The sequence below is a fragment of the Mytilus galloprovincialis genome, chromosome 6 (genome assembly GCF_965363235.1).
Source record: "Mytilus galloprovincialis chromosome 6, xbMytGall1.hap1.1, whole genome shotgun sequence".
NCBI classification, from domain to species: Eukaryota; Metazoa; Mollusca; class Bivalvia; order Mytilida; family Mytilidae; genus Mytilus; species Mytilus galloprovincialis.
In genome coordinates this window covers 2,712,746-2,734,336 of record NC_134843.1, presented here as the reverse complement: position 1 = coordinate 2,734,336, position 21,591 = coordinate 2,712,746, and the positions used below count along the sequence as shown (strand labels likewise).

Genomic DNA, 21,591 nt, shown 5'->3' with positions numbered 1-21,591 from the left:
AAAGCATTTCTTAGGTTTAAGCTTAAGATTAGCCTTTCTAAATCTATCAAAAACAAGGTCTAAATTCTCTAGAGCCTTCTCAAAAGTAGGACCAAAAATAATGACATCATCTAGGTAACACATACACCTTTCCCACTGATAACCTTTTAGAACAATGTCCATCAATCTTTCAAAACAACTGGGCGCATTACACAACCCAAATGGCATCACTTTGAACTGAAATAACCCCTTGTGGCAAGAAAAGGCAGTTTTAGGCCTATCTTTTTCATCAACGAGTACCTGCCAATAACCGGAAGCTAAATCGATAGTGCTAAACCACTTATTGTTCCCTAGGGAGTCAAGAGAAGAGTCTATACGGGGCAAGGGGTACGAATCCTTTAAAGTATGTAAGTTCAAAACCCTGTAATCAATACAGAAGCGCCATGTTGAGTCTTTCTTTAAGCAAAGTGTGACTGGGGCACTCCAAGGACTACAACTTGGTTCAATTACATCATTTTGTAACATTTTCTCTAACTCTTGTTCAATTATTTCCCTTTGTTTAATGGGTACCCTCCTGGGAGGTATCTTAACAGGCTTTGTGTTCCCAGTATCTATTGTATGCCTAACAATATCTGTTTTCCCAAGCTTTCCGTCGGGACCCAAAAAAATATCCTGATATTTTATAACCAGTTTACTTAAATCCTGTTTTTGACTCTCAGTCATTTTTGAAGAAACCCTATCAATCAGACCTGTTAAATGTTCTGGAAGTTCAGATAAATTGTTTAACTTGTTCACACTAACTGAATCAGAAATTGTTTTAACTGTTTGTATACTACCAACAACTTTATTTCTTTTTAAAGTTACATCTCGATCCCTACAATTTATTGCAGAAATGGCAACCTTACGTTTAGTTGTATTTACTAAAGCAGTAGAAATCAAAATTCCATTTCTAACTAATCTTGCATTTGGTTCGACAAGCATGTCTTCTTCCTTAATGTTTTTAGGAACTTTAATTTGAAATACTGACTCAGTATTAGCTGGTAAAACAAGTCTATCTGAGAGTCTAATTAAGGCACAATGTTTATTTTGTTGCTTATGAAGCTTTATGGTACTGTCATCTGGCATGATCAATAAAGACTTAGAAATGTTTATTTGAGCTTCATTGGCTTCTAAAAAATCTATGCCTAATATTCCCTCAAGATCATCTAGTTCAGCTATGACAAAATCATGTGTAAAAGGAATGCCTTGAATAAAGAACTCTAAGGTAACTTGTCCATGTACTTTTAACTCTTGGCCTCCTGCCGTAGTTAACGAAGTTAAAATATCTTGAACTTTCAGTTCATCAATGTTAAATTCATCAAGCTTTGCTTTAGAGACACAACTAACAACTGCACCTGTGTCTAAAAGAAAACTACCCTTATTTAATCCTACTTTCACAGAAGCAAATAGACCATTTTGTTTAATAGGGTTTACTTTTATACTGGGCCTTATTTGTGTTCCGCAGCCTGGGTTTCTGACCCTGAACTCAGGCTTTCCTTGTTTAAATCTTGATTCGAATTGTTTTGTCTCCTATTTGACTTTGGAGCCTTACAATCTTTGCTAACATGTCCTACTTTTTGACAATTATAACAAGTTGGAACCCTACAATCCTTAACTACGTGACCTAACCTATTGCATTTAGTACATTGTAGGGGAATAGTTTTATTTATTTCCTCAATTTTTTTGGACAACTGTTCAAAACAATTCATAATAGTTCGGGTAACTTCAGACAGATCTGACTGAGCTTTAACATTCTCCGTGTTTCCCTTATCGTTCTTATCGGACCGTTTTACCGATTGTATAGCAGCTGCATGCTCCTCAGTCTGTTCTTTTGGTTTACGGACTTCAGTTGACATAGAACCAACAAACGCTTCATACTCAATGGCTAATGCGATCGCGCTTTCTAAAGTAGTAGGATGTGAGAACTGGACGCGTTTCTGAATGTCAAAATTTCCTAACCCTCGAATAAATTGGTCAATGGCTAAGTCTTCAGTTTTCTCCAAATCTGGATAGGCTAAACGTACAAGCCTTCGAAGAGCGTAACCGTAGTCTTGAATCGACTCGCTTTTTCTACGTATTCTACTATTAAACTCGCATCTATAAGCGGTTATTCTTTCCTTAGGAGCAAATCGTTTGCTCAACATATCTTTGAGTGAAGTATAATCTGCCAATACGTTTGACTTTGCATCTCCAAGTAACTTCTGTGCAGTGCCACGTAAACACATACACAATTGTTGTGCTTTCGACTCGTCATCCCAATCATTCCATTGGGCGGTTTGTTCAAAGTGAACTATATAGTCTTGCCAATCAACGCTTTTACCATCGAACTTATCTGGTTCTCTTTCTCTACGTAATATACGCGGCTTAGGATGATTAAAGCTAACATGCCTCGGTGCAGGCGGCTGTACATTGGTTTGTACAAGATTTGTACTGGCCATACTACTTGGTACAGATTTAGTTGTAACTGATAATGGAACTTGAGACGGCACGCTAGTCCCTACCGAAGAGGTGTTTCTGATTTGAGGGGTGACTTCACAGTTGTTTTGATCAACAAATCCATCACTCGGTACCTCGTTGGTTTGTCGGCTTATGTAATACAAGCCTTCGCGACTTTGGTTTGAGGACAACTCCTCATCACCACCGTATCTTGGACGGAACCTCTTAAAATCAGTATCGGACGCTCTGGTTGATTCGGCTCTCTGTTCTTCATAAATTACCGGACGTGGTAAACCCAAAGGGCTAATTAAAGAAAGATCTGATCTGGAGTTTTGTTCCCTACTTTGTGAAATATCTACTCCTAAGTTTTCAATTTGAACTTGTAATTGACCTATCATTTGTTGACATTGGTCTCTAAATTCACTTATATCTGCCATTATAATGTTATATTCTTATATTTATAAATCCTATTTATAAAGTCCTAATAAGTTCCTTACTTAAACAAAATAATTAATCATCAGTTTAAAGAGGGGCCAAAATTTTTACAGCAGGATCCCACCGCTGCCACCAAAATGTAACCGGAGCTAGTTATCCTGTCTTGTTTTTCATGTAACTTCTGAATTATTTATTTGTAAATGTTGGTGTCCTGTTTTAGTACGGTATGATTGTTCAATGAGATCAACCTAAATGATAAATTGGAATATTCAAACCACCAAAAACCAAAAAGGAACAACCAGAATTATTGACAATGACTAAAACAACCAAAATAATATGAACGGTGTCATGTTAATGACTAAACCTTTAAAACAGGGTATATCTAAGCTCTAGGTTCTGTTGTAGTTCGATCCTGAGTCTTTGACTCCTCTTGGTAGCTTATTTAAATAAAGACAATCAAGTTCACATAGTTTAATGATGTTATAACTACAAATCTACATGTCAGGATTTAATATAAGTATACATCAAATCAACACTTCTATAAATTACAGTATAGTGAAAATTGGGCAAAGTTATCTCCCCTTTTCTAAAATAACATTGAAAAACCTTAATTTCCTACTTACTTAACACTTCTTATCTAAACTTGTTTTATAAAATAAACGGACTACTTAATTAAATGTGGGAAGGGAAAAACCAGACGTGGAAGCTTAACAGTTTTTAAAGTTTTGTCAAAGTTTTGTAATACAACAAGCCAAACATTGTAAGTCGTAACTAATGCATCAGCCAATTTGCTAATAGTCGAAGACTAACGCTGGCTAGTAGAAAACAGTCCTAAATTAATAGGCACCTACCTTAAGAGTCTGTTACAGACAAGTGGCTCTTGCATAAAAAGCAATGATATTAAGAATATGTAGGCCTTATATACTAGTTAAGTTCTAATTATAGAAACTATATCTAAATTTACAAACCCAATAAGAAATATCAACACATAAGTTAAACCAATGAAATTTACTATTAAAAACTTGTTATGCCTCGATTTAGAAAAACGTACAGAGAAAGATCTCCGAACGCACCCAATTGAAAAATCTAGAGAAATAATAATATTCGGAACTCCTCTAAATAAAAGCATGGCTAAATTCAAGGAAAATATAACAGTTTGGGATTTAAAAGTTACTTAATGACAAAATTATAAGGTAACATCAATATTTAAAGTTCAAAGAACGTTTCCCAAGTGTAAATACTATATTTTTCAATTAACCAGGTCGAAAGTCCCATGACATTGCACAATTTACATTTTGAAACAAGGCTCCACGGCCACACTTTTTTAGGATATTCATTAGTGTCAATAGAACCGCTGAAATGATGATAGAGACATCGAGAAGTTCTGTTCATTTGTCTGTTTGTTGACTGTTCCCACATAAAATTACAAGGGTGATATTGCCAACTTACAGGGCTCACACTACTTCAGAATTACAGGGAGAAGTGACTTCTCTTTTTGAAACTGATAGGGAGAAGTGGTGAGATTTGAAAGAGAAGTGCTCATTCACGCGGTTCGCTACAATGTTTGGATTTTACTATACTATAGTATAAAGGGTCATATGTAAATATAGTCCAAATAATTATGACGTCTTGAAAGGCTATTATAATTTTTTTCTTTGACGCCTTACTTCGACGTCATAACGTCAAACTCATATTTTCAGTTGGACTTTGAGAGGGAACTTACTGCTTTATTAAAACGTTTAGCTGATTTCTCCTCAAGATGCTTCATTTTAGGAGTAAATAATGTTCTTTTTATATTGTTCAATTCATATGGTATCGGGACCGTTCGCCCTAATAACATGTTCGCCCTAGGTCCGTTCGCTCTGAGTTCGTTCGCCCCGAGTCCGTTCGCCCTACTATAAAAATATTAATATTCAGGGCATTGAAGTTGAATAAACTTATTCAGATATTTCTATGGTATATATATCATTTATATTCTTGAAATTTATTGAAACATTGAAATATTTAAAAGTTTATGGCTTGTTTATGATCATTAATCAATGACAAAATAATTCGGATCACTGATTATTGTGAAACTTGTCTTTTGATGGATTAATAATAAAAACAAACGTTTTATTTTGATAAAATATTCAGCTTGAAATTAATAAAACCAATGATGTACGAACTGTAAATTATGAAACGGATTTACAAGTTCATTAATTTATACTGCATACTTTCGTGATTGACTGATAACAATGATTTTGTTAACAAATATCAATAAAGATGAATACATTGTATTCCAGTATTCTACTCTGCAAATCAAAGGGAAAATGATAAATTGATTGCGGCAATATTAATATTCTGTCAATTTTTCAACAAACTTTAACATATTTTGTTCAAATACTTAAAATAATGCGACTAGACAACAATTAGAAAAAAATAATAATCAGGGCGAATGGACCCTGGGCGAACAGGTATCAGGGCGAACATGAATCAGGGCGAACGGACCCGGATTCCAATTAAAGTAACATTTCAAATTCAAAGTTGTTTAAGTTTTACTATTAAAGGGAAACTTCGCAAAAAAATCAAAAATTGATATTATGTTTATTCTGTATAAAAATGCTCAAATTCATAGATATTAAAGTTTTATTCTGCTAGATAAGAGATCACCATCGATTTTAAATTTAGAGTATCAATTCTCTGCGGTCGGCCATTTTGTCACCTTCTCCGATTTGCAGTCAAGATATGTCTAAAGACCAAAACTACAGTAACCCGATGTAGTCGTAATTGCGTGTCGATTGTTTTATCCGACTAGTTAACTAACTTGATACGGAAAATTTTATTCTTTTTTTTTAAATAACCAGGATCTGTTATTTTTAGACTGATAATATAGGAATTAGTGAAAAAGTCAAAATTTCAAATCATAAATAAGTCTTCCGTGAAACTTGAATTGTTTTCGGAAATCTAATTAGTTCATAATTCTTTTATGTAATAAACTTTATTCAAATAAATTAGGATCTTCGCTCCACTGATCACCCGCATGGCTAAAGGTATTACTCCCAAAGGTATTGGAGGGGGTGTGAGGTGACACGTCCAGGTATTCAAGCGATTTCCTGTCGAGTTTGCAAATTCATGCATCGTTTCACTTCTTAGTGTATTGATAAGTGTACACGGCCGATAACTTATAACTTTCCATTTTGAACTATTATGTGTATAATATACATCTCTATCTTGCGTGTCTGAAAGTGATATTACTAAACTCATACGCTTGTTTATGAATAACATTTCTGGTGAAAAGAAATTTATTTATAAAATATAAATAATACCAAAAAAAAACCCCAGATTTGATGAAATAAAAATCTATATACGTATTTTTTCCAAGTGTAAATTTGGTAAAATGTAATATATACTCGTTGTCAATGGTGAAGGCCAGAAATATTGATTTAAAAAAATGTACGCACTTGTCGACCATTCGTATATATATATACGCCTGGATTATAAGTTACGGAACTATAGCGCAAATTAAAATATATACATGTATACATAGAACATAAGAAAGAAACATACATTTTGCGTAAATTGGGGTAAAAGTTTTGTAAAATGACAAGTTCACGTATGCCAACAGTATGTAATCATCAAATGTCGTTAGACTATTGTATACCAAAAGAAGAAGAAGAAGAGATTTAAATACTGGTCGATATATAACTTTATTTGGCTCATCGAAGTTATGGACATTTATATATCAATTAGATTGTTCTCGAAAAAAGGAAGAAATTCGCCATCATCACAATTGTTCCGACATGCATGCATACATGTGACAGAGTGGTCAAGCCACAACTGGAGATTTGGAAATTTTCAGCTGGAGTTTGGGTCTCAAAACTGGAGATTTTTTATCGACCCTTTTTTCGTCGTACGCATTGTTTTTTGTGTGTGTTGAAACTACATATATTCCTTTTTTGATGAAATAACAATGATTCTATACCTTTAAACACCTGTATAGCCATTTTTACTTGATAATAATAGAAGATAAGTGGTTTTCAATTTTTTATTCATCTAATATATTAAGATATGTTATAACAAGTTACAATAACAGAACAATATAAAATTTCAAACAATAGTCACTATGTTGAATGTTTCTTATGTTTATATTAAAGCACTAAATTGAAAAATTATATTAAGCAACAGTTAAAGCAAACTTGTTTAAATGTCATAAGAGAACATGATTTAAATAAACATATAAAGCACAGTTTTTTCATCAACAAGAGCACTAATCATTGTTCAAAATGAGTTCAAACACAATTCAAGAAAGAGACTGTTTGTATAAGGCACAAGCTGACTTTGCTGCTTTGACTAGTTCAGGTTCTGGTTTATACTGGTGACAGTCTGTTGGGTTGTTGATTTTAACACTAAGTAGACTGTGGATGGTCTTATCAGCTAGGTTGTCTCTGGGGTCAGCCTGGATCTTCTTTAGCATGGAAAAAGTTCTTTCTGTGTCAGCATTGGAGTGTGGCAGGGCTAGTACAACTTTGCTGAGTGCAAACAGGTGCTGAAACTGTAGTTTACCAGTTGGTAGCTTCAGGTTGCCAATAGAGGTCCAGAACTGGTTGAGTGAAGGAGTGTCTGGATCAAATGCTGGTAAGTCACACAGAGGAGTAAGACTATACTCAGCAGCTTCATCTTCTAGTTGACTGGTCTCTTGCTGGTTATAGTTGAGGAATCTATCAGACAAGCTGACAACTGAAAAAAGAAAAAAAATAATAAGTACTAAGTTTAAACAGTTCAATGATCAATCATAATTCAAACATTAAATGCTGTGCTATGTAATATTATATCTTCTCTATAAGCCATAGGCAGTTCAGTATCATTGACATATCCCCCACACCTGATCAATTTTATGTTTGTAACAAGCACTCAATTTTATCTTGTGACAGTTTTGACTTACTAGACTAACAAAAAACTCACCTTCATCTGGAGATAACTTGTCTTTGCTGAGTGGATTCAGAAAACTGATGCCTCTGATAACTTTGTCTTGGAATGGGAACTTCTTTATCATGGTTTCAGTCATAGTGCAATAGAACTCCCTGACTGTACTGAAATAGAAATTAAACATTTATTAAAATGTACAAAACTTGATATACACTTAAGCAAGTATACTCTGTGTGAATTGAAATGGAAACTAATCAGTAATGAACAATTAATTCTGATGGGATTATTTTCTCTTGTATTGCATGTATTCTCTGTGGACTATCTCATGAACATATACCCTAGATTATTTTTTCTTTGTTAACACATAATAAACATACCTGAAAAAGTTGCTGACTGTCTGTGGTGCTAGGTCATCATTGTCACTTAGGAACTCTCTAACTTTCATACCAACTGCAATTCTGGTGTTGTCGTGTTGGTTGTCTTTACACCTGAAGTCTACCTTTGTGATGTCTGACTGTGCTGTGATGGTCATTGTAGTGACAAATTTACCCATCATCTTGCGAAGAAGTCTCACCATTTCTGTGTGTAAGTAACCAATCATGGACTCACCAGCCTACAAATTAAAATATTTATTAATATCAATTGACAAAAATGAAATGTTCACAATTTGTACTGACTAAGAATTGTTTAAATATATTGAAATATTGTATAGACATCTCTAAACTGTTGAATGCTGTATGTTGACATATTTTTGTCTTTGGGTTGCTGTCTCATTGAATTATACCTCACATATTTTAATTTAAATAATTCAAATTATGCCTTAAAATTTACATATTATCAGAATAAAATACCTGAAACATCACGTTGAAGTCATTCAGGATAGGCATGACAAACTCAAGGAAGGCAAAGTACAGCCACATCTGGTCACTGGTGAAGTGCTGCATACATCTGTTGATACGACCTGGCTTCTCACATTCTGCATGGCTCTGAAAGTAACTCTTCAAAGCTGGCCACTGCTGTAGGGTACGCTGAACACACCTCTCTAAAGACAACTACCTGGTATTGCAGTGCTTGATGATCTTCATTGGGTCAGTCTCTGTGAACTCTTGGAACTGCTTGTAATTCTCTCGTCTAGTCGAACTGAAAAAATAAAATTTAAAAATAAAGAAATTTGAATACCATTGTGTTAGTTTAATATTTGATTAAATAAAATTATTACATTTGTCTCATACAAACTGGCAATCATGTCACATTCTTTAATTTGAAATACTATTTTTCATTTTTAAAACTTAACTAGCACACAGGCATATAAAATTAATTTATTTTGAACAATTTTTTATTTAAACATTTATAGAGATAATAACTACAATGTGATACCTATGATGGAAATGGTAGTAGATGTCCACTAAGAAGTCATCAACTGGCAATGGCAGGGTCTTGATGGCCTTCTGTGCACAGAGGTTGGCTAAGTGGCAAACACACCCTACGTTGAACACACTTGGTGACATCTGCTGAATACGGGTCAGGACACTGTTGTTCTTGCCTATCATCACATTGCAGTTGTCAGATGAGAATCCAATGCAGTTGGCCCAAGGAATGTCTCTATCACTGAAAAAATAAAAAAAAGATTAACATCTTGATCACTTACAAATAAATGTACATGTGAGGTATATCATATGACAAATAATTTTCATTATGTTAAATTTTATTCAACTGTTCAAGTTTCATTTAGTTATTTAATAAAAAATATTTTTACAACAATAATATATCTAAACAGGATACAATTTTCAGACTGTATTATGCATTCTTGATTTCTCTTAATTATTTTTGTACATGGTTTGCTGTCTCACTGATGTATACCCACATTATTTTAATAAACTTTAGAAATGTAGAAAATGTACTTACATGAATACCTGATTCAGGCAGTTGAATATTGATGAGCTGGTTCCAATGTTGCAGGTTGGGATGCCAAAGAACTGAGTGGACACTTTACGTAAAGTCTGGTTGTATACACGTACAAGGATGTTGAGTTTCTTGTTGTCACCTTTGTCATTTGACTCATCTATCATTACTGTGAATTTCTCGGTACGGCACATGTCATTTACTTTACTGTCCCAGTGTGGTGCTAAAGCTTGTGTGATGATGTGGGTTGTCTTGGTCCTCTTACAGGCAAACTTCTGTGCAGTTGGAGAGTCTGGAAACATAGCCTTGATAAGGTCAGTAAAGTGGTCAGCCATCAGGAATGCACAGTTGTGCTCAGCTATATAGTTGGCGAAAAGTACCTCAGCATAAGCAACACTGTCAACTTTGGTACCACTACTAAACATACTACTAACAGAAGGTGTTGAGCTGATGGAGTTGTGGGCTTTCTGATGGTTAGCTGTCTCCATATGTTTGGTCAAATCATTGCGGCCACCGTAGCATATTTTGAAGTCAGTTTTGCATGAAGTGCAGTAGGCATGGTCTGTACCCTTGGCACTGGCCTTGCACCAGTTAAATTCAGATTTCCAGGTAGTGTTGAACTTAGCAAGATACTTAGTCTTCTTTGCTGCTGGAGCCTTTGGTGATAACATACGTTTCGGCATTTTGTCAAATTATAAAATTGCCCAAGACAAACATTCTTATATATGTATTCCATTGGCTTGGGTAGAAAAGAAGCCATCAATATCATATTTGAGTTTATTTCATAATTCTTTGAAGTTCAGTTCCGTGTTTTCAACAGCATCAAAGATCGCCGAGTCGTTGTTTGTACAAATTAATCCATTGTCGGTCTTTCACTTTTAATCATCACGGCTTGTGTCTTAAACTAGCCAGCTGATCACCAGTTAATTACCAATCAACTTTTATTGCTGTATATACAGTGTCAGTCTAATCCTAAACACCTTCATCATTGATTAATCCACGCTAATTGCCCCCATATTTACCTTTGACACAGGAAATAGTAACTTCCGTTTTTCTCGGACTTTTCCCATAACAATTTCGAGTTTCTCGGACTTTTTCTCTGTCCGTAGAAATTTTGTAAACAAAATGTCAACTGAAAATTTTTCGAGGTTTAAATTTTCAAAAAGCGGAAGATTTCAAATTTTAACGGGAGGGACGGAAGAGGGTCTGAAAAGCGGGAGATTTTGACTCCCGCCGGAAGAATCACATGTATGTGCATGTAATATATATACGCAACTGGAAGTACACTAATATCGAGGGATGTGAATATTTTCCAGGAAAACTATAGAGTATCAAAGTTTCAAATCAATTTCGGGATTTATTTTCTCTTTTGATATTCAATGACAGCAATTTGCAGAATAAACTGCTTGTCCGCTTTACTGGTATTCTTACCAGTTGAAACAGACTTATAATTACATTAAAAAATAGGGAAAGATGACATTTAATTCGTTCATTTTTTTTCCTTATACATCGTTGGTCAAATAGCTAAAGTATTATATATAGTTACGGTGTGAGACGAAGAGTATTAAAACATCTTTTTTCAAATATCTGAAGTATTCATGTGTTGTGAGATTTAAAATATTTTGATGAGCACATTAATTCCTAAATAGGTAATTAAAGATCACTTTGGATTGACTAAAATATATAATTGCAACTGTTAATGATCTGTTTGAAATATTTAAGGCTGCCGATCCTAATTTGAAATAGTACAATTTTTAGTTCATAAACTCGTGTTTAGAAGGCTATTTTTAGTGGAAGAAGACGTCAAGTCTTCTGAAGACTTAAGGGGCTGACCATTGGCATTGAGTCTCCGTATGCCGCATTCATTTCGTGTATTACAATTTCAAAACAACTTAGATTCCTGACACCGATTTTTACACATGATTAGGCATCTGAATCATTTAATTTGTAAATTATGAATGTAAAACAATCACTATCGTAAATATGACCCTTTTATTTATGTAAATTATTAGATTTCATCTCATCCACATGAACTTTATTTGTTTACTTGTAACAGGATGTTTTAACTGTAGATATTTGTATTACGCATGCGTGAATTTGGTATTGGGACAACTCGCCCTGTTTACAAGTTCGCCCTTGAAGTTACGAATTTGCAATCCTGCAGACAAGAAGATTTTGTTTTTATATAAATAAAAAGGATATATAAAGTGTTGTCTTTATTCCTTTGTCATGTGAATTAGATGCCCTTCGTAACATACATGTGAACCTCCCGTTTAGGAGAAAAAACTCCCGTGTATGAATTTTTTCAGACGCCATATTTTATCATTTCTTACTACTGTACGGGTGTAATTGACACCTGTGTTAAATTTTACCTGAACATCAAAGAAGATGTATAATTATATGGCTTCACTTGACAGCTTGGGTGTCAAACATATTGGTAATCAACGATGTTTACCTCCGGCTAACTGCCGTTGTGTTATCAAAACGATGTGTATTGGGAATATTGAAATACTTTTTTGTTACTTCCCTTTGTTTTATCCTGTTTTCAGTTATTTTGCTTTTAAAAATGTAAATTGTAAAAAGACTATAAATGATTAATATTTTAATCAAATAATCATAAAAGGATGTTGATTAAATGAATTTAAATGATTTTGGACAAATAAAAAAATTAAAATTTATAAATTATTTTAGCAATCTAGACCTCTTTTCAAGGATTAAATTGAAGTTTATATCATAATTTTGTTTACAACAGAATGTCTTTTTAATTAATTTACGATGTTGCAAATATACATGTGGAGCTTATTTCTTTCTTATTTGTCTATACATTTACAAATGATAAGGAGATGAAGACATGAACAAAAATATATACAGATAAGATATATAAATATAATGATTCATTTGCTAGCAGTGAACAATCATTTGTCAAAAACAAAACAAAACAAAACAAGAAACAGATTCTTCTTATTATTTTATTTTATTCAAATAGAGAGGCAATAATGGAACTATAAACATTACAATTTGATGGAAATTTGAAGAAAAAACACAATTTCTACATCATTTGGTTACATTTATGACAAAATTTATGTCGATAAAAAAAACATGATGTTTTGACCATTCAGTACTTAACCCTTTCCTCCATAATGACGCTTTTTGTCGCCACCCCCTTTACTTCATAATGACGCCTTTTGACGCCTGTGTAGTACCTCAGTTGAAACACTTTGACTACAAAGTGTCTGCAGTAGACTCAATAAAATTTGTATCCAATATGAAAAGGAATATCATAGGAATATTCTACTTAAATTTATTTAATGAAATATTTGTTTTTTGCAATGCATTTTAATACTTTAAAGCCTATTTTCAGCATTTTATTGAAAAATTCTATTTTGTGTTCAATTTTTACAGTGGGTTTTGATGATCTTCCAGTTAGGTTACCCTCATTTGGAGTGTTGTTCCCAACCTGTTAAAGGTCCATCTTTGTGCATAATTCAAAATTGGAAATTTCAACAAGCATCTAATATTCTTAATCTGGAAAATAAACCCTGGTCTGCTAGCTTCATGTATATTTTTTCTACCGATTTAATATATAACTAGAATCATGCAAACAGACTTAAGGAAAAGGCATGTAAGTTCATCATACAAATATGACACTTTTTCTAGACAATCCAGATCTTGCAAAATACGTCGCTAAAAATTGTAACCTTTAAAATTGTTGTGCAGTAAAAACCCATATGGGAACTTTCAAAAGTTGGCAGGTATGTAACAAGTCTTACTATTTTTATACTCCATTTATGGGCAATATGTTTTCTAGTCTGTCCGTCCGTCCTGCTTCTGGTTATAAAGTTTATGGTCGAGGTAGTTTTTGATGAAGTTGAAATCCAATCAACTTGAAACTTAGTACACATGTGTTCCTCTTGATATGATCTTCTTAATTACTGCCAAATTAAAGATTTTATCTAATTTTCATAGTCAACTGAACATAGAAAATGATTGTACGGATGGGAAATCCATGTACTTATGACCTTTTCTTGTTTGAAGAAAAAAAATACATTTTAACGATAATGGAACAAAGCAGCCTGGGTAAGTGGGGCTGCTTTTATGGTAATTCAAGTTACCTTTTATTCACCTTCTTCCACTTCAGAGCTATGAGCTCTTTGATTATTTATAAATACTTCAATTAAAATAATTCAGTATTTTATCGTTACTTAAGTATTTAAAAGTCATAATTCATTAAAAGTGATCTTATGCAAAATATAAAAATATACAACAGCTATCCAGTTATTGTGCGATCTTATTATTCCCGTTAATTAATTTTAATTATTTTTTTTTACATTCATGTGTCTGAAACTTTGTCTGACTCCCGTTTACAATTGATACAAAATGTTCTTCACACCTGAAATGCCAGTGAACCTTGACGCCTAGATTTCACTGAATGAGGATCAAAAGATTAGAATTACATAATGCTAATCTTTTAATTACCTCGAGTTAAACTACGCATTCCACATTCTTTAGGTGTCACAAAACAATACACATTTTATTGTTTCCACCGTACAAGCAAGTGAAAATGATTGCTGGAATGAAGCAAAAAGGTCAGAATACAAACATGTATTTTTAATACACTATCGATCATGTCAGTTTCATATGTTTGTTAAAAGTATTTTTAGAAAAAAAAATCATAAAAATGTGCTATTGTATGATTTACTTTTATTATTAAAATTCGTTTTAAAAAATCCACACGATCTAATTTAAAAAGTTGCATGGCTATCACTTATTTTTCGTTGGTTAATAGCTACACCAAAAGTCGTCGATGCGCTTTAAATCGCGTTATTAGATGGTTAACGAACAAGACTTAAATGAGATATTTTCACTCCCGGCATGCATCAAAGACTTAAACTACGTCACATAAGTCAGAAAGTTTCAAAAAATAAAATTAATAATTCCCAATTTTCTTCTTTATTAGATTTCATATCAAAATAAAACTTGGTGAATATGTTTTTTATGGTATTATGAACATAATAAGATGAAAAGTGAAAAATTGCGAATTATCCCTTTAAAGGTTCTTGCGAGAAACTACCAACTAAATATCTAGCACTAAAAAAAAAATTTAGTGTAAAAAATGTAAAGAAATTATAATATATCAATTACATTTTAAGCAACTTTAATCAATAGTTTGAAACAATCCATAAAAAATATAGGGATTATATACACCAATCAATTAGATGTAACCAAAAGTCTCTTAAAGGGGCACTACATGTAGCTACGAGATATATAAAAAACTAAAGTAAGATTTTTTTTTGTTCAATGAATAATGAAAGTGAAATAATAATTCGCTTTTAGCAGCCATAAGGTTCAATTTTGTCAAATTAAGCGAAGAAACATTGATAATTACTTATTCACTTGCAAGTGAAGAAGTCGACCTCATTAAATCCTTATTCATGTGAACTTCAATTTAACCCCTTGCTAGAGATTGACAACGCATGCATTGTACGCATGCATTGTACGTGTACTGGTTATTTAAAGAAAAAGAATGTCAACAATGAAAATGAAACTACAGTAAATCATTTGATTATTGATTCGATCCATATAAAATCATTCTTATACAGTTAAAAACAATGAGAAACATCTATTTTTAATCTATAAAATAAAATCAAACAGACCTATAAAAATCTAATTGCACGTGTTTGTTTAATCTATTCATATCTTTATTTATGTTTAAATCGCTTATATGGTCATCTGAGGTCAAATCGATAGTTAATTAGATGGCGTCTGGACTAAAATACACACGAAACGAACCTATATATTATCTACCCCATGCTCTGTAAAGTGTTTATTTTAGACTTTTGATAGTTTGGATAAATGTTTTACATTGTTATAAATCAAATATGAGAATTTGAGTCAAATCGGTGACCATGAATTTGACAGCTAGCGCCCCTTTAATGCGTGTGGAATGCGTAATTTTCCCCTTTGTGATCAATATTCTTCTTTCAGCTGTTCCATCTGTGCGTCCGTAGTAATTATTGTAAAAGTACGGATTTCGGTCATAGCTAGTCCAGTTTAGATCCGTAGTTTAGAAATCGGTCAATGGCGTACGAATGCAAGAAAATTTACAAAAATAAAGGATGTTTGACAAGTTATTTGGAAAGGAACATGACGTTTTTAATGCAATAAATGGATTAAATAAACATTTACTAGAGACAACTTTTATCACGTTTAAATGAAGTAACAAACTTATTTTGCCTCCGAAATTTAGGTTAATGTACGTTTTCGAGTAACAAGCACCGGAACTTGCGGAAATGCACGAAGTGATAAAAATAACCTGCTACACACTGCAAAGACAATGCTTCAACCTCTTTTCTTAAGATAATGAATTGTTTATGTCTGAGTTTCTTTAATTATCAATAAAAAATTGATGTTTCATCAACTTTGTAAAAATTGAATATGTCCAATTACGGAAGCCACTGAAAGCGAGTATCGTCAAGAACAGGGCGACTTGTTTTCGCTTTTGGGGGTTGGGTAAAGCGAAGTGACGGTTTGCAAAGCGACTTCTTCGCCCATGTCGCCTGGTAGCGTGAACCCTGCAACATATTTTTGTTCCAGTTAACAGAGGTTCCAGTTCCACTGGAAACTTTGTCATAACCAAGGATTTGTATAGTTAAAATCCTTGACATAACCAATGCCAGAATATCTGTGTCTGTTGTTCGGTAAAATCTGACATTTTTGCCATCCCAAGGAAATGATCACGTTACGATAATCACATTGGCGACCTCCTGCTGTTGGAACAAAGGTTCTATGAGTCTGTTAGTTATCTCTTTTGAATTGTTTTACATTGTCATTTCACAGCCTTTGATAGCTGACTATGCGGTATTGGCTTTGCTCATTGTTGAAGGCCATACAGTGACCTATATTTTTTTATTTCTGTGTCATTTTGGTCCCTTGTGGAGAGTTGTCTCATTGGCAATCATATTACATCTTCTTTTTTATATAACATGTATAACATGTATAACCTTCATTCTGGTAATAATTACTAATTGGTAAATTACAGAATTTTTCTTCCACTTGGAACTAAAATAATGATAAGGGAACATCATTTTCAGGCAAGGTTGGCAAAAAAGCGGTCAATACTAGTAAAAGCGGTCAATACTAGTATTGACCATATTGACCATGCCCGTGGTAATTACCGGGAAATACTGGTCGATTGAAATTTTGAGTGGTCAATACTATAAAAACCACTCTCTACCTGGTCAATTACTATTAATTAAGTGTTCAAATCATTTTTAATGGCTTTCATTTCTATTTCTCATGTAAATTCTTTGAATAAACAGTGATTTTCATTGATTATATGAGTAAATAATATTATAGTAAAAGATAAAAACTGTTTTGTCCCTCAGCAGCTTCAAACTTTCCATGTCCAGCATGAAGAAGGTTTTTGTCTCACAGTTAAATAAACAGGAAATATTTTATTGTTTAAGGAAGTCTTCAATTATCACTTTTATTACTTTCAACCCATGTATTGTCAACATTTATTGGGGGCTGTTGTTTTAGTAATTAATTTTTCACATCTAGAAATGCCAGGTAAAAGGTAAAAAGATGCACATAACTTCATGTACCTGTACTTTAATTTACCTTTACTTTTAATTACCTGTAAAATCATACATTTTGAATTAAAAATTATATATTGATTTATAAATGTTGAAATATGTAAATTTTTATATATATATCTTTAGTATGTAATATCATAATTCATAATATTTTTATATATCTAAAGTATATGTAATATCATAATTCATAATATTTTTATATATCTAAAGTATGTAATATCATAATTCATAAGAACTAAATTTTAAATCAGTAGGAATAAGTGTTATGAATGAATAAAACATATCAAATTCATTAATTTATATGAGCTGAAGTTTGCATAAAGATTAAAGTTTAAATTTATTTGACTTTTCATTATGTTTTTACTTCAATTGATAGTAAAAACAACCATGAAAATTTCAATCGACCAGTATTTGCCAGTATTGACCACTTGGGGAGTATTGTCCGGGGCGGTAAATACCGGTAAATACCACTGGTAAATACCGGGGGCGGTATTTACCGCCCAACCTTGTTTTCAGGACAAGATGACTTAATTATTTACGACAAAGTCAAAATCGCCTTTAATATGAAGAATGTCATCTGTGCTTTAACATGTTTGTTTCCAAGAAAAATCAAATACATTCTTAAATTTCCAGACTAAATGGATAGGTTTTCCAGGTCTCCAATCTTCAATCATAGATATAGGAAGATGTGGTATGAGTGCCAATGAGACAACTCTCCATCCAAATAAAAATTTATAAAAGTAAACCATTATTATAGGTCAATAAGTCAATTAGTTTTGGTTGGGGTACAGAAGATCCTTATTGATTTGAGGTCACCATGTGAAAGTTAAAGGTTTCACAACCTGACATAGTAATTCTGTAATTTTTTCATTATCTGCCTTTGCAGAGACCTGCATTTCATTTCAAGAAGTGATTGCATTGTCACTAATGTTTTTATAACTTACATGTATTATTTGTGTCTAGTCTCTTTTTCAGATTTCTTCTTTTACAAATAAAATATGTTTGAACTAAATATTTCATTTTTCGAGATTGACAAGTGTGCTGTAGATCACAAAAAAGGTCAATAACTGTCAGATGCTACTCAGAATGGGAACGAAAAATTTGGCAGGAAATTTAAAAGCATACATGTATATAAAAGCAGCTGAAAACTCAAATGCTCGTAACTGCCAAAGGTCGACAAATAGACAAAAACTCATTTTTTTTCTGAACCCTCACTGCTTTCCCTATTTTCTTCATTCCAGCAGCATGCTTTATACTTTGAACGAAAAATCAAAACACAACATATATATCAATCACTTGCTTCTTTGTGCTAAGAACAACTTTCTCCCAAAGGCCTTATACATTTGTATAGATATTTTGTTATTGTAATACTTACAGGGGAATAGAGATCGAGAAAGAGAGAATAATGGTGATGGTGAAAAAAGAGAGAATAAACACACAGATTATCCTACCACAAAGAAAACAAATGCAAATTATGAACAGTACTACAAAGTAAGTACAAATTAGGTCTGATCATGATTAACCACTGATGAGGTTAACTAGCTTGTCTGCATAAAATTTCTCAAGTTAACTTGAAAAGTAGTCAACTTTTGTACAGGTTAGGACAGCACCCATCTGTACATATACATGTGCATTGATGTACCAGACAAGAATTTATTGTTTGATAAGAAAAACAAACACTATTTTAAATGATAGATGGGGTAAATATAAATGTGACTGCAGCCTAACAACACAAGTTTACAAAAGTACACACATGATCAGTATTCAAAAGTACACACATGATCAGTATTCAAAAGTACACACATGATCAGTATTCAATGTACAGCCTTTAAAGCAATAATAAGTGTCCAAGCAATATAGGTTTTGTTCTTTGTTGAAGGCTGATCAGTGACCTTCATGTATAGTTGCTTACTTTCTACTTCATTAGGACTCAGTTGAGTTGTCTTATTGATAATGATAATCATATCACTGAAATCTTATTTTCAACATTTTCAAATGAAAAAAAATAACTTTCATATAACTGAAAAACATAATGATGAAATACATAAACATCTTGTTATATTCTTATAAATGTACCAGTACATTGTGTAAAATTTATACCCATCAAAACATTAAGAAGGAATTGTACTTTTAAGGTTTTTGATTTCAAAGCAGATAAAGTGATTCCAATATTCACAAAATTTCAAGTATTGTGTTTTGGTAACATCTTAAATATGGAAGTGAATTTAACACTTTCCTATAAATAACTATACCGATGATAACATTTATATTGTAGGAACAGGGAATAATCAAAGAGGCTGAATGGGAGGCCTTCCTAGAATCAATGAGACAGCCTCTACCAACAACATTCAGGATCACTGGATTCAGAGGGTAGGAAAAGGAGGTTTAACAGTCATTTAGTAAACGCCTTTCAATTTGCAAATCTGGGTCCACCTGACTACTTTTGTTTTTACAAATCTTATATATAGAGATATAAATACTGAGAATTCTCTCTATATATTCAAGCAACTTATAACAATATACATGTCTTATAAATGTATGAATTGTTTTAATTATTTTTATACAACCGCAGAAAGTATTTTGGGATTGTATAATGGTATGATGTCGTCTACATCGTCTGCGTCGTCTTCTTCGTCATCCCAAGACACATTGGTTTCCGGACAATAACTTTAGTTTACACGAGAATGGTTCTCTATGAAATTTAATAAGAAGGTTCAATACCACAAAAGGAAGGTTGGGATTGATTTTGGGGATGATGGTCCCAACCGTTTAGGAATAAGGGGCTCAAAAGGGGCCCAAAACAATAATTTTTCGACTTTCAGGATAATAACATGTATATAAGTAATTCAATTGCTCTGAAATTGTACTACAATGTTTAATACCACAAGTAGAAGGGTTAGATTCATTTTGGGGGGTTATGGTGCCAACAGTTTAGCAATTAAGGATCAAAAAGAGGCCAAAAACAAGCATTTTTGTAGTTTCTGGATAATAACTTGTATGTAAGAGTATGGATCTAATTGACATTGTACCACATGGTTCCATATCTCAAAAGGAAGGCTGGGATTGAGTTTGGGGGTAATTGCCTCATTCATGCAGGAATTAGGGGCCAAAAACTAGCATATATCTAGTTTCCAGATAATAACTTGTGCTTAAGTGTATGGATCTCTCTGAAATTGTACTACAAGGTTCCATACTACAAAGGAAAGGCATGGATCGAGTAACAGGGTTATTGCTCCAAGGGGAATTCAAAAAGTGTTTAGGGAATTCCAATTTTTTTAAGGGGTTCAATTTTTTCAAAATTTTTCAAATTTTATAAATTTTTATTAAGTTTTAAGAAGAAATCTTTAATTTCACAGTATTGTGCAATAGATTTGTAAGATCCTGACATTTGTTTTTTTGTCAGAAACCTATATTATGTCAAAAAACAATCCAAATTCTCACAGTATCAAGCTTGAATATTGTGTCCAAATTTGGCCCAATTGATCAGGGTTCAACCTCTGCAGCCGCTTCACAATTATTTTTAAAGGTAATACATATTTTATCAAATGTTTAATTTATTTTAGTGAAGCACAAGAAATGTTGAAGATTATTAAGAATGAATACATTACCAAACTGGTGTCCAATGATGATTGCCCTGTACACAGTCTTCCTTGGTAAGTTGTAACATTAGTCATTAAAATGTATTATTGTCATTATCTTGTAAATTGAATAAGAGAAAATCTTACAGGGGCAGAATATGAGATCTGCCCTAAAACCAGTCAACTTTCCTGAGCAGCACATTCTAATGACATTTTTCCATCGCCTACTTACTGTAATTATACATTTGTTCACTAATATTTTATGTAAATATGATCGTATCTACAAAATTTGTGATAAAAATCTGCCATTAATGAGCGATCTTTTATAACTTTATTTCCCTTGCCTTTTCTATGTTAATTTTCAAGTTAATGTATTTTGCACAGTTAACTCCTGCAATAGTTGTAATGCATAACTTAAATGACAAAAAAGAATTTGAAATTTCAACTATTCATTGCTGAGGGACCATATTGTTCAACCTAGTAGTATGAGTTTTTTTTACTTATATTTTAGGTATCCTAATGAACTAGGTTGGCAGATAGATTTATCAAGAAGAGAAATCAGACATCAACAAGATTTACAGCCACTCAAAGAATTTCTTCTGAATGAAACAGAAAGCGTAAGTAAATTAATTATTTGAAGAAGAAAAAAAACATGGAGGGATTTTGAAAGTGCAGTATGATTTTATGTGGATTATTCCATGTATGTGGCTCTTAGTAATTAA

General features: G+C 32.8%; 2 protein-coding genes across 2 annotated transcripts in view; one reads left to right on the top strand and one right to left on the bottom strand.

Annotated features, from left to right (window-relative positions):
• LOC143078706 (RNA cytosine-C(5)-methyltransferase NSUN2-like) overlaps positions 1-21,591 on the top strand; it is a 41,444-nt gene that overhangs the window by 5,057 nt on the left and 14,796 nt on the right. Inside the window, exons 2-5 of the mRNA XM_076253620.1 lie at positions 18,669-18,782; positions 19,567-19,661; positions 20,855-20,944; positions 21,381-21,486. Of these exons, the coding sequence (XP_076109735.1) occupies positions 18,669-18,782; positions 19,567-19,661; positions 20,855-20,944; positions 21,381-21,486 (405 nt within the window). The remainder of the gene's footprint in view (positions 1-18,668; positions 18,783-19,566; positions 19,662-20,854; positions 20,945-21,380; positions 21,487-21,591) is intronic.
• On the bottom strand, positions 6,680-10,951 carry LOC143078702 (uncharacterized). Its single transcript, XM_076253617.1, has 6 exons — positions 9,700-10,951; positions 9,172-9,402; positions 8,646-8,934; positions 8,172-8,407; positions 7,831-7,958; positions 6,680-7,605 (listed from the first exon to the last, which is right to left on the bottom strand). Exons 3-6 carry the CDS (start codon positions 8,736-8,738, stop codon positions 7,169-7,171), a joined length of 894 nt encoding a protein of 297 aa, XP_076109732.1. The 5' UTR covers positions 8,739-8,934; positions 9,172-9,402; positions 9,700-10,951; the 3' UTR covers positions 6,680-7,168.

Excerpts from the sequence above, each read along its gene's own strand:
- LOC143078702 (XM_076253617.1), bottom strand. The coding sequence starts at position 8,738 with ATGCAGCACTTCACCAGTGACCAGATGTGGCTGTACTTTGCCTTCCTT. Across the intron at positions 8,408-8,645 it reads ACTTCAACGTGATGTTTCAG|GCTGGTGAGTCCATGATTGG; the intron begins GTATTTTATTCT and ends TTTAATTTGTAG. Across the intron at positions 7,959-8,171 it reads ACAGTCAGCAACTTTTTCAG|TACAGTCAGGGAGTTCTATT; the intron begins GTATGTTTATTA and ends TTTCTATTTCAG.